This window comes from Cucumis sativus, chromosome 1 (genome assembly GCF_000004075.3).
Source record: "Cucumis sativus cultivar 9930 chromosome 1, Cucumber_9930_V3, whole genome shotgun sequence".
Lineage (NCBI taxonomy): Eukaryota > Viridiplantae > Streptophyta > Magnoliopsida > Cucurbitales > Cucurbitaceae > Cucumis > Cucumis sativus.
The window spans coordinates 21,410,002-21,423,878 of record NC_026655.2 but is presented as its reverse complement, the minus strand read 5'-3'; the positions used below and the strand labels follow the sequence as shown (position 1 = coordinate 21,423,878).

The 13,877-nt window shown below is 28.1% G+C and overlaps 1 protein-coding gene and 3 long non-coding RNA genes across 4 annotated transcripts; 1 reads left to right on the top strand and 3 right to left on the bottom strand.

Annotated features, from left to right (window-relative positions):
- Positions 1 to 427: 427 nt before the first annotated feature.
- LOC101220082 (outer envelope pore protein 16, chloroplastic) lies at positions 428 to 2,743 on the top strand. Its single transcript, XM_011659840.2, has 7 exons — positions 428 to 773; positions 880 to 931; positions 1,019 to 1,050; positions 1,803 to 1,836; positions 2,048 to 2,115; positions 2,240 to 2,436; positions 2,526 to 2,743. The coding sequence occupies exons 1-6, from the start codon at positions 660 to 662 to the stop codon at positions 2,378 to 2,380; spliced, it is 441 nt and encodes a 146-aa protein (XP_011658142.1). The 5' UTR covers positions 428 to 659; the 3' UTR covers positions 2,381 to 2,436; positions 2,526 to 2,743.
- Positions 2,744 to 3,081: 338 nt separating this feature from the next.
- LOC101219362 lies at positions 3,082 to 5,047 on the bottom strand. The gene is made up of 3 exons (XR_180885.3): positions 4,278 to 5,047; positions 3,536 to 3,568; positions 3,082 to 3,419 (listed from the first exon to the last, which is right to left on the bottom strand). It is a non-coding gene; the product is annotated as an uncharacterized LOC101219362 (long non-coding RNA).
- Positions 5,048 to 6,223: 1,176 nt separating this feature from the next.
- Positions 6,224 to 6,932, bottom strand: LOC116402902. The gene is made up of 2 exons (XR_004215573.1): positions 6,772 to 6,932; positions 6,224 to 6,620 (listed from the first exon to the last, which is right to left on the bottom strand). It is a non-coding gene; the product is annotated as an uncharacterized LOC116402902 (long non-coding RNA).
- Positions 6,933 to 10,868: 3,936 nt separating this feature from the next.
- LOC116401800 lies at positions 10,869 to 11,585 on the bottom strand. The gene is made up of 2 exons (XR_004214179.1): positions 11,412 to 11,585; positions 10,869 to 11,261 (listed from the first exon to the last, which is right to left on the bottom strand). It is a non-coding gene; the product is annotated as an uncharacterized LOC116401800 (long non-coding RNA).
- Between the last annotated feature and the right edge of the window lie 2,292 nt (positions 11,586 to 13,877).

The following is a 13,877-nucleotide window of genomic DNA, read 5'->3' as shown; positions in this document are numbered from 1 at the left end:
GGTAGATGCAAACATTAAAATAAAACCATTTTTTCCAACTACCTCTTAAATAAAACCTTCCAACCAAACTCCTATATTCAAAACTTATTCCAAAATTATGCCTAATTAATGTATACAATTATCACTTATTATGTCAAAATATTAAGAATTAAGTATTCTTACTTCCAACTCTAAGTTGCATGCACACATTAAAATGGATGTATAGGTCATATTTATATTATGTGAAACATAAATTCTATCAATACTAATTTGAAGAGTGTTCTCCAATTGATTATACTTGTTGTCTTAGAGAGTAGAATCCCATTATAATTAAACTAAATTTGATTTGGACATTGTCTTATTTCTAAGACCTCTAGCTATTGTAATTTAAAAGAGAAAGGAAATCAACGGTTGAAAAATGAAAATGGATGGAGGGCAACACCAACGCCAAATACTGGCCTCGGGCAACGCAAACAAAAAAAGTTGAACTCGTCTCTTCTTCTTTAAGAATCCAATTAAATCAAAGATCCAAAAAGCCACTAAATTCCAAATTCATTTCGCATTTTAAGTACCTCCAAAAATCTTGAACAATTTGTAGCGGCAAAAATCAGGAACGGCCCATTTCTACCACCATCCTCCACTTTCAATCCCTTCTCTCACACAATCTTTAGAACAACACCATGCCTCCCACCGGCTTCGTCGGCTCCTCATCGACCCCCAAGATCGATGTCGTCATCGATACGGGGTATCCCTTTCTCAATCTCACCGTCGATGGCTTCTTGAAGATCGGATCCGTATGTGTTTCTTGTTTTATATATTCTTGATTTTTTTTTTTTTTTTGTGAGTGTTTATTACGGCTAAATTTGAAATGGGTTCTGTTCGTTTGGTTCTACTTTTCAGGTCGCTGCTACTCGAGCCGCTGCTGAGGATGCTTATTTTGTTGTTAAAAATGGTTTGGTTTTTCTCGCCTTTTCTGCGAAATTGGTTTCAATTTCTATCTTTCTTTACTGATTTTATGGCGTTGCTTTTGATTCTGTAGGAGCAATTTCTTCTCACAAATTTGAAAATACGGTTAGTATCTCTTGCTTCAGACTCAAGTTGTGGAGTCTGCCAGTTTATGGCTTTTGAGAATGAATGCTGAAATTTTCATTTTGAGAATGTTTATAATTAGGAACGGGATTTTTAATTAGTAGATTATATAGTTACCTCTATTTTTCTATTTGTTGCGGTAGTTTCTGTTTTGAATTATCTAACACCTAAGTTTAAAGTTCAGAGTTTACATAAATAAACCAACGTCACATCCAAATTAGATAAATATCAAAGGAATGCAGGTATAGTTCTTACCTCTGCCAACGGAGTGTAACTTTCTTTTCAATGGCTTACCCCTAGAAACTGTACAATTATGTGTGTTTAGCTTAACACAATTCTTTGTTGGGTGAATTTATGAGAATTTTTCAAAGAAGCATGTAAGTGAAGACAAAACACTTTGAAATGATTTGTGTTGGTTTGTGGGGATGTTGGGGATTCCAAATCTTGGGGCATTACAACCGGTATCTTTCAATCATTTAGATATAATACTGTTAAAGTTACAAAATGATTTGAAACTCCCATTGCACTTGGAAAAGCTACAAAATGATTATGCTGTTCTGTAAAACAGGCCTTGAAAGCTTAAAGCTTAAGTGAACTAGTAGGTTCTTGAACTTTAATATTACCTGCTTTTTGGTCTTTTGATCTATAAGAAAAATATTGAAATTTGAAATTGTTGTTACTCTCTGACTCTACTACCTCGTTCAGCTTATTAACTAATTGAACTTCTGTTGCAGTTGAAGAAAATGTGTAAAGAAGGTGCATATTGGGGTAAGTATGGATCCCATTACTCCTCAATGAAGTACTTAGCTTAGTGGATGAGTTTCAGCATCTATAAACCTCATGCCAATTTGAAAAGATCTTTCTTTTGAATCATTTTTTTTGGAAATTAACCTTATAGCTTTGAAAATGATTTTGAAACTCGATTTGAAAATATGGAGAAGGTATATAATTGACCAACTGTTGTTTCGTTTGAACGCAGGAGCCGTAGCTGGAGCTTATGTTGGTATGGAGTATGGAGTAGAAAGGATTCGCGGCACAAGAGATTGGGTATGTTTTCTATTAATTGAAAGCCGTCCTTAAATCAAGTTCAAGCTATTCTGTTAGATTAGTGCTTCCAGCTCTCTATGTTTGTTTGGGAATATTTTCCATATATTCGAACATTTGTTTCCAGAAAAATGCAATGATTGGAGGTGCTTTGACGGGAGCTCTAGTATCAGCTGCGAGCAATAACAACCGAGACAAAGTTGTTATCGACGCAATTACAGGAGGAGCTGTTGCAACCGCTGCAGAGTTCATAAACTATCTTACTTGACACCGAGGTTTACCAAGCATTTTCATGTCCCGTTCCTTGTAAACCTCGAGCAAAAGGTATGGTGAATCATGTCCTGTTTATAAGAAATAACATCAGAATGTTAATGTAACAATATATTGAAACTTTTTTCATTTTGTTTTTGCAGAATAATCAGCTTTGTGTTATTAGTCTCTCCTTAGAGTTGCAGCCTCAAAAATGTGAAGAAAAAGAGAAAATAGAGTAATACAAATATCTTATTTCTTCATTATGAGAGCCACATGTTTTGTTGAGGCTGTAATCGCAGCTGTAGTTTCATTGTTATAAGGTACAAAAGTATTGGTTAAGCTTTTAAGAAAGCGATTTTCCTTCCTTTTTGTCTTTTAAGCTAAACATAACATATTGACACCCAAGTCTGAATGAATCTATATATAACACCAATCACAATCATGACCTATAATGCTACTGTGAAGCCAATCACAAAATGATACTGTTCAATGATTAAATATTGGTTGATATTAGGGTTTCGACATTGATATCGGATTTAATGGATGAGTATGTATGATATTCTCATTTAATACTAAAATTGTATGATATTGTCTATTTTGAACATAAATTTTAGTTTTGATTTCGAGTGAAATATAACCTATAGTTTTGTCTTTTGTTTCACTCGAAAGATTAAAAAAATGTCATACTATCATTGACGAGTCACTTTAGTCCTAATCTTGACATAAATACTCATTATTAAACCAAATTTTCACTGCACACAATACTCCAAACACATATTTGTAGCAACTTTGATTATATAAAACAACAACCCACACATAGCCCACAACAAAGCTATTACATAGTTCTTTCACACACTGATTTCAAACAAAGTGCAAAAACACAAGAAGCCAAAAACACAATTATTTTTTTTGTTGTTGGATATTGTCACATAATTTTATTCCATTTCAGAGAGCTTTGTTGTTTAAGGGCTTCATTCATCTCTGCAAGAGCTCATCAACAACAATCACATGTGTCGCACGAGCAGCTACTGTCACAGCAGCTGCAACCATGATTCCTGTTCACGATTTTCAATAAAAAAATTTCTAATACTACCATAGTATATTGATCTGTTTAAAGGAATTTAATAAAAGAAATTAAAAGTAACTTAGTGAAATCATTTAATTTACGTACATGTTGATTAGGGAGGTGGCCCCCTTGATGGTCCTACGAAGATTTTTTAGAGAAATAATTAATAAAATATGTAAATAAATAAAGTTCGATATTCACCTGCTATATAAGAGGAAAGAACAAATAAATTATTGCGATTTATTGTAGCGATCTTTAATAGATAATAAAATTTAATTATATTTAAGAATATTTCCAATAGATTTTCTTCTTTAAAACAATTGTACTTGTAAAAATTGTCTTTTGACAAATTAAACTATTGGATTTTCATATTGAAAACTTGTTTCTTCCCTAAAAATTTGAATTCAATAAACAAATTTAGAAAATAAAAATGAATATTTTAAAGGTTGTTGACAACTATTTAGTTTTGAAATTTTCAAAACTATAATTCTTTCCTAGAAATTCTGATGGCTTTCTTAACTTTTAAAAAACTTATCCAAATATAATTTTTTAAAAACATTTTTAATTAAACCTAAATCAATGATCATTTAGATTTAGAATATTAGGTACATAAATTTGTATGTTTTGTTATTAATGTTTTTAGGAATGTTTTCAATTTATTTATAACTAACCTTGAAAAACTAGAAACTCTAAATGAAAAAAGATGAAAAGAGGCAAATACAAATTTAAAATATCGGAAGCGATTAATGAAACCGTTATCATACAAAGTTTTAGATTTCAAAACTTGATATGAAAACTTAAAAAAAAATCGTAATAAAAAGTAGATATTAAAAACAAACAAAAATACCCCAAGAGGCAATTGCAACTATCTCCACACGAGCAATTTTCACCACACTTGCAACCAGAAGTCATTTTGTTTCCAAAGTTTTGGGATCAAAATCTTTCCAAAGCAGTATGTGATTGTGAAGTATTTTTGTGTTTTGGGTTCTCTATAATATAGTCTCATGGAAGACCAAATTGATGAATATCCACCGTACACGTGGATGGTTCCTAGCTGTTACCCTTCATTATCTCTCATGAAATTTCTTTTAAAATCAAATCACAATCTTTACTCTACCTCTCAATTACTAAATTCAAATGCTCATTTTATTGTTATTCAAATTTATCTGTATTTAGTCTATTAAAAAAACCCATTAGGAGTGTTTTTTAGTACATATTAGGAGTGCAAACATGACGTGAGTGAGTTAGAAACTTTCAACCTCTAGAGACGGAAGTCATGTTAGACAATACTATTGAATCAATCTTATTTTGATTTATATTTTTGGTTTATCCATCTATTGTAGAAATGAAATGATACCTTCTTCTTTTCAATGTTTTAAGAAAATAAGTTAAATGAGATTAGATGAGATTAGGAGGGTGGCTATACTTATTTTTTCGTTAATTAAATTATACTTATACTAATTATCTCCATATTTGACTTGGTTTTTGTATTTTTAAAATTAGTTTTAGTTTCATTGCTCATTTTAGTTTTTTAATTGTAATCGTCCCTACTACCTAAGCAAGTATTAAATCCATTAGATTTCTTTCCAAATAATAAAACAAAAATGTTCCTAGGGCGACTAATGCATAAATTTTAAATTTGAGTATTTTTAAAAATAGCAAAATAAATTAAAATAATTACAAGTTACAACAAAATTTTAAATTTTTTTATCACCATGACTATCAGTGATAGAATTTGGTATAAATGGTAAATATTTTGTAAAATATACTATTTTTAAAAGTTCACATTTTAAAAAATTTGGTTTATGAAATCTTTATTAACTATTTCATGGAATGATTAGTTATTAACTAAAAAAATATCGATTTTATATATTTTATTAATTGTTTACGTTGTGAATATCATGAGCAAACAATTACCTCTCATTCTTTTCTTTACTCCAAAATTGATGTTATATAAGTACTAGGACACTAAAACTATGTTTAATTTGATTGATAAGATTCTATAAATATAGAATTTAGTTAATTTTCAAAAGATGAAGATACTTATAAATAAGGGACAAAAATCAATGAATAAGAGTCTGTTTTTAGACCAAATCAACATTAAACTGGCTATGAGCAATTTAGTAAATATTTAAACTGATCTCGACCACGAAGGAGTACATGCTAATAAGTCTGTTTAAGCATTTAAGATTTTTTAAAAAATGTTGTCCGTTTGGATTTTTTTTCTAAATCGACACCTATTAAACCTCTCAACCACGTTTGGTTCATTTGGTCGACTAAGTTTTTTTTTTTTTTTTTTTTTTTTTTTTTTTTTTTTTGTCTATCATGTTTATTCCTTCTCACAAATCTACACCGTATAGACATGGTGTATATAAACAGAACCAAAGTCCATTTCTAAGTTTTCAAATCTTAATATAGGAAATACCAAAATTAAATTTAGGCATTAAACTTAAGATGTGCCCAAAGAGAGTAATTACACAAATTAAACCACTTATTGTCCACACATCTAGGTAAGATTTTTCCCACTTTATTAGGAAAACTAGAATCCTTTATAAATTAGTAGTTGAACAAAGTTGAAATTTTAAAGTTTGAAGGTATGAGATTTATAAAGAGTATTTTGTAGCGAACTGACTCAAGAATTTTAAAATTGTTCTATAATCATTTAATGATATACTAAGAGATTGATAAATCATATAGTCTGGAAATGAAAGATAACATCAACTTTACACTTTCAAACTATACAAACAAATTTTTTAATTACGTGAATTAGAAGATGATCGAGAAAGAGTAAAGAGTTAAAAGTACGAAGAGTATACTGAAAACCAAATATTCATATTACACGAGTTCAAACACAAACTTAAAACTTTTGATGAATATATATTATCAACCTTGAGCTCCCCAACCCACAACAAAGCAATAGTACATAGTTCACACTAAATTTCAAGAAGCGATAGAAAAACCAAATCCATATGAACTTGGAGTTTCAAAGCCAATTTAACAATATTTGATTTTCATCAAACAAAGAAGGATAAAGAAAAGAAAAACAAAGTTTGTAGATTGATCATATTCATCAATTTATTGCATGAAGAAGAAGCTTTTGTTGTGTTTAGGGGTTTTATCCATCTTTCTCATAGCTCATTTGCAGCTGCATGGGTCACATGAGCAGCTATCCCCACAGCTGCATCCACTTCTGCATTCTCAATCAAACCATTTTCTAAATTATTATTTCATTCAATATAACTTTGATATATACTCATATATAATACTTAGTTTTGAGTTTTTTATTCATATTTAACCATATACTTAATTCTAAAACAACACTAGAAAAACTTATTACTTACTGCTTGAGGATGACGGACCCTGATTGGCAGTTGCAGCTATCTCCACATGAGCAATTGTCACCACATTTGCATCCAGAAGCCATTTTTCTCTCTTTCACAAACTTAAAATTAATTTTAATTTTCTCAAAGCTTAAACTTTTGCTGTGTTTTGATTTGGAGTGTAATTCTTCTTCTCTATTTATAGAGGTTTTGAGGTACACAATATATATCAATATCTCCACCGTCCACGTGGACGGATCTTAAGCTTCCTTGATTTTATCATCTTTACTATCTCCTTGTTTTATAGTTATTTATTCATTAGATAATCATCCTAATAACTCAATCTCATGTAATGTTGATTATATTTCTCCATCAATAGAATAGAGGTGTTGTATTATTATTATTATTATATTGTCTAAATTCAACTCGGCGATGAGAACAACAAAAGCAAACAATAAATAAAAACAATAATAAAATTCAACTATGGTTGGTTTTTTTTTTCTTTTGTAAATATTACATAATAATATATATTAATAATAGTGGTTGATGTCAAATTTGAGAGAAAAAATTTACCATACCTAACTGTTATGTGATATTTCAGAAGTGAATTTGTTTAAATAATTGGAGACTTGATGCAAAAGAAAAAACATGTACAATAATAACTAGTTAGTGAGTGAAAAAGTAGTCTAAAGAGTTCAAGAGAAACTTAACCTAGGTTGTTCCCTAGGATTTTAGACCCAATAATTATTGAGTCAAAGGTAAGAACGTCGGCCAATTTCATGTTTGGCTAGAGTTTGTCAAGCCCAAACATCTTTTCCTAAATCCATTTTATTTCTAAGGCGATACTTGAGATCGAGCACACTAGTTAGGGGTTTAACCCAAACTAACCAACCATCTTCTTTAAGCTAGGTGTTATTTGGCCTAAATCTTGTTATTTTGATCTTAATCTTGTTGCAGTTGTTTTGCCAATTATACTACAAAATCATCCATAACAATAATAAGAGATGTTATTTATGCAATTTAGTAGGACATAGACGTAGGATACCTCTCTATTCATATGTTTCTAAGTATAATCTTTTGCAAACAATTACATAGTTAATTTTTGTCTCAACGATTCAAATATAATGACGTAAGTTTTTCTAGTTTAATGGTTGTAACATTGTAAAGAGTTAAAAGATCAAACAATTAATTAGGTTTGAAATTGGTAATAATTGATATTTTATAGTGCATGATGTTTTCAATTTGAATGGACAATAAAAATGCATTATATATTTGGATATAGTTGACAAAAGGAAATGCATAAATAATGATATATACATTAATGTATGGTAGAAGGCATGAAATATGGTGCTACAACCTACATAACACTCTATTTCAATTTGTATCTAATTGACAAGAAGACCAAGAAAATTATATATATATATACACATAGTGTCCACGACTAATTGATTTTGACATTTTATTTAATTTATAATTTTTTTCAAATATGTATAACAAAGTTTTCTCTCATTTTCGTCTTATCCTTTTGGCATTGATAGAAAGTTTCAACATCAATTGGTCTAATAATCAATTAAACTAAGTCTTTATTTTATAATATAAGTTTTTTTTTTTGTCAGAGAGCAGTACCACAAATTTTGTGTAGAACTTTTATTTTATCTACTATTATTAAGTTTTAAAAGTATAGATTTTTCTACTTGTACTTTTGAGTTCAATTTATATATTTATCCTGAAGTTTTAAAATGTTACATTTTCTTTGGATTTAATTTTAAAATTTAGCTTCTATCCAGTTTATATAGACTTTTTCAAGCTTTTTTTTTTTTTGTTACTTTACTAATGTCTATTAATTTTAATCCCTAGTGTTAATTTTCTTTATTAATACATTTGAAATAATTTGATTGATTGTACTTAGTTGTTATTAAATTTTCAATCATTTTATATTTAATATAATACAATACTTCGAATGATAACAATGACAAATTAATTAATCGAAAGTTAACACAAATCAATGTTATATTTTTATATATGAGATCAGATCACAAAATTTGAAATTGGTATAAATTTATTTAAATTAAACTATAATGTTGGCTATTAAATTTAATTTGAACAATGTATAATTTATTTTAGAAAATAATATCAAATTCACCCTAAAGCTTTGAGAATTTAAACAATAAATTAAAAATATATCAATTAAATTTTTTCATAAAGTATATTAATTATAATCTTTTGAATACAATAATAATTAATATTTTAAAATTAAAGATAAATTTAAATAATGAAAATAAAATTATCATGCATCGTTATGGTTTTCTAAAAAATACTTGTAATATTAACGTGCGTTTAAATTATATTTTTAAGTTTTTAATTTAGAAAATAAGTTATTTTAAAAAAATACTAAAGTGTTTGGAAAATATTCAAAATAGATTTTTAAATGTATTTTAAATCATTTTTAAAAACAAGAGTTTAAATAAAAAATAATTTTTTTGAAAAACAACTTTTCTTAATTCAATCCAAACAGACTAAATTTGGTATTACATGTTAAATAAAACAAATATTTAAATAATTTTTTATCTAAAATGATATAAATCTTAAATTTTATTTTCTATATGAACAAAAGTATTGCCTTTTTATTCTTTTGCACGGAAAATTGACAAACTCTACTCTATTTTAAAAAGAAGGAAGAAAGTGGAGGGAAGATTTAAGAGAAAATTCTAATCCAAAATAAAATAAAAATTTTAACTTAAAATTTTAAATTTTATAAATAATAAAAATGGATAAACTTTTATAAAATGTAATTTAGAAAAGAATACGGGTGTCTATCGTTAATAGAATCTTTTTAACTATATGTTGTAAATATTTAGTCAAATATTTTATATTTTATTATTTATTTATTTTAATGGTAATTCTCCCACGGGTGAATATTAATTAAATCTGTTAGATTTATTTTTCTATAATAAAACAAAAATCTTTTAGGGTGGTGAATATATAAATTTTAAATTTAATTTTATGAAATCTTTTATGTGACCCCATTAACTTATTAACTTTTTATCAAAAAAAAAAAAAAAAAAACATTATGAATTATATTAGTAAAATCTTTGAATATTTAATTTTTAAAATGGTTTCAAATCCTTGTTAAATTGGGACTCTTTTAAAAATAACAAATAAATTAAAAAAATTTAAGCTGTAGCAAAATTTTTGAATTTTATCCATGATAGTTAGTGATAGACTTTTATCATTGACTATCAATGCCACTAATAGAAAAACATCACTGGCTATCAAATGTTTATTATTGATAAAATCTGAAATTTTGTTGTCTTGTAAATATTTTGTCGAATTTGCTATTTTTTACAATTAAATAATTTACATTGTAAACCCTAATGAATAAAAAAGGAAGAAATTATTTATAAAATATAGAAAAAAATCGACGAAATTTATAGCAGTGAGAATTTAAGTTAATTCAAGAGATGAAATACTTATAAATAGGGGGAGTATCAATCGATCGGATAAGTTTTTAGACATAACCTACACTGCATGGAGTACAAACCGACATGGTCGGTTTAAGCCTTTGAGAATTTTAAAAAATATTGTCAGTTTGGATTTTTCTAAATCAACACCTATCAAATTAACTTATCTTTAATTTTGATCAACCACCTTCGATTCGGTTGGTCGACTCGAGTTTTTTGGTCTATCATGCTCATTCCTACTCACAAATCTACAAAATCTACCTGGTGCATACAAAAACATTGGCGTAGTTCATTTCTAAGTTTTCAAATCTAAATAGGAATACCAAAATTGAAATTAGGCATTAAACTTATATGCTCAAAGAGAGTAATTACATACATTAGCCGTGTTGGTAGGTTTTTTGTCAACTTTATTACGAAAATTAGTACCCTTTACGGATAACAAAAAGTTAGTAGTTGAACAAAGAATTAAAGTTTCAAGTTCCAACGTATGAGATTTATAATAACCATTGTGTAGTGGACGGATCGAAAAATTTTAAATTAATGAGATATACTAAGATTGATAAATCATATAGTCTAAAAATATAAGATAATGTCAATCTAACAACTTCAAAGTTAACTAATTTTGTAATAAAGCAAATTAGAGAATGATCGAAGATGAGTGAAGAATTATAAATACGAAGATGACACGACAACCAAATATTCATATAGAACACAAATTCAAACACAAACTTGAAACTTTTGATGAATATTATCAGCCCTAAGTTTCCCCACACAACCAAGAAATAGTACATAGTTCATACTAAATTTCAATAAGCCATAGAAAACCCAATTCCATATGAACATGGAGTTTCAAAGCCAATTTAACCATATTTGATTTTATCAAATAAAGCAGGATAAAGAAAAAAAAGTTTGCAGATTGATCACATATTCATCAATTTATTGCATGGAGAAGCACTTTTGTTGTGTTTAAGGGTTTTATACATCCTTCTCATGGCTCACTTGCAGCTGCATGGGTCACATGAGCAGCCATCCCCACAGCTGCATCCACTTCTGCATTCTCAATCAAACCATTTTCTAAATTATTATTTCATTCAACATAACGTTGATATATACACATATATAATAATTAGTTTTGAATATTTATTCATATTTAACCATATACTTAATTCTAAAACAACACTAGAAAAACTTATTACTTACTGCTTGAGGATGATGGACCCTGATTGGCAGTTGCAGTTATCTCCACATGAGCAATTGTCACCACATTTGCATCCAGAAGCCATTTTTCTCTCTTTCACAAACTTAAAATTAATTTTAATTTTCTCAAAGCTTAAACTTTTGCTGTGTTTTGATTTGGAGTGTAATTCTTCTTCTCTATTTATAGAGGTTTTGAGATACCCAATATATATCAATATCTCCACCATACACGTGGACGTGTTCCTAAGCTTCCTTGATTTTATCATCTTTACTACATCTTCGTTTTTTAGTTATTAATTAGATAATCAAATGATAATCACCCTAATTAACTCAAGCTCATGTAAAGTTTGATTATATATATTTCTCCATCAATAGAATAGAGTTGTTGTATTATTATTATTATGGCTGTTTGTTTACTTTCACAACCTGCCATACACATTATATTTTTTAATTCAACTTGGTGATAAGATCAAGAAAAGCAAACTTTATTAAATAAAAACAATAATAAAATTCAACTATGGTTAAATTTTTTTCTTCTAAAAAATTTTGGATAGGAAAAAACCTACACTTTTACGTGATATTCCATATGTGAATTTGTTTAAAGTGGAGAAGAATGTGATGCAAAAGAAATAATATGCACAAAATAACTAGTTGGTGAGTGAAAATGTAGCCAAAAGAGTTTGAAAGTAGAATTCAAGTTACCATAGAACTCAAGTTAGCACAAATCAAGTTATAACGATGTACTTATAGAGAAACCTAACCTTAGCTTGTGTACTTGAATTTCAGAGCCAATGGTTATTGAGTCAAAGGTCATCATGTTCAATTTCATGTTTTTGGCTAAGGTTGATCAAGCCCAAGCATCTTCCCCGAAGTCCATTTTAGATCGAAGGCGGTGCTTGGGATTGAAAACACACTAAGGTTTTCTTTGTTCCTTCTCCAATATCTCAATTGCAGACACAATTCAATATACTTGGTATATATCTGAACTTAACCATGTATTTAGTTCTCTTTAAAACCATGCAGACATAACTTATTTCTTAGATGTTTAGTCACAAAACAATCCATTAGGTTGATTACATCCTAGTTTTCTGCCTCCTCGACCACCCCTTCGAGTACCTCCTATGTGGGGATATTTTTTTTCTTCTAAATTTCACCATTAAATCGTACCATTCAAGCTATTATAGTTTAATACATGCAAGGTCATGTACATAAACATAAACTTATATCTTAATAACATACCTGACGAGTGACGAAGAACCGTAATAGCCATATAGACAAAAAAATAAAGATTCACATCATAAGTCAGTCTACCGAACCTAAAACTTATGCTCTGATAACAACTATAACAACCATACTATAATAAAACTAGCTTAGATCATTACTTTAACAAATAAAAAAAATACATATCAAAACAAATAAAAAAAAACTTCCATTCATAAGATACCAAATCAAATAGTTAAAATACAAGAGATTATAAAATCTGTTTCAAAAATGAATATGAAAGAAAACTTAGTTTTGACCCTATTTCAAATAAAAATAGAAAAGTATTTATGTTTTAAGTGAAAATGATACATACAATAATTTTAAACATAAAACTCATTACAATCAACAAAACTTGAAAATAAGCAAAACATTAAAGAAAGAATTTGAAAGGTTTCCATATGACATTCACAAGTCATTCTTGTCCCTCGCTGGTTTGCCTCTCACAATACCTTTGCCTGAAAAGGTTCAACATGAAAAATGGTGAGTATAAAAGTGTACCTAATAAGAGATTCATTACTGTTCCTGTTAGGAATAAAAACTTTTAACTTCCTATTAGAAGATACCTTGCACCATAATAGTCTTGTGATCCCATAAGATACACGTTAATCAGTCTAGAGATCTTGTAAGATTCACCTAATCAGTCTAGTGATACTGTAAAAACACAATATGTGATGATCTTATATGACACCTTGTCTACAAGGTATACTAACCAATTATGAAAGAAATTTTATATTTGAATATGATTCAAATTTGAATTGATATAAATGTAAGATATTTAATTTAGTAATTAATTAATTGAAGAATTAATTAATAGTCTAATTTAATTTAATTTAATTTAACTAATTAAATTAAAACCATGTTATTTGACATTTAAATATTATTTAAATAAAATATTAATTAAATATGATTTAATTAATTAATTAATTAAAATAATAATCCCTTATTAAGGGAGTTATTTTGGGAATGTGGGTGATTTCACCTATCCCATTTTCTCTCTAACTACCTTTTCAACTAAAGAAGAGGGAGGTAAAGATATGATAGAAGGAAGGTGCTTTTGGTATTATGTAACTTTGTATAAATTTTTTTTCTCATAACAATTTTTTTTTTCTTTTAACATATTGTTTTTCATACCTTCGGTTCCCACAAACCAAAATTTTTATTCTTTGAGAGGCCTCCAAGTGGTGGCGCCTCAATATTAGAGCTTTA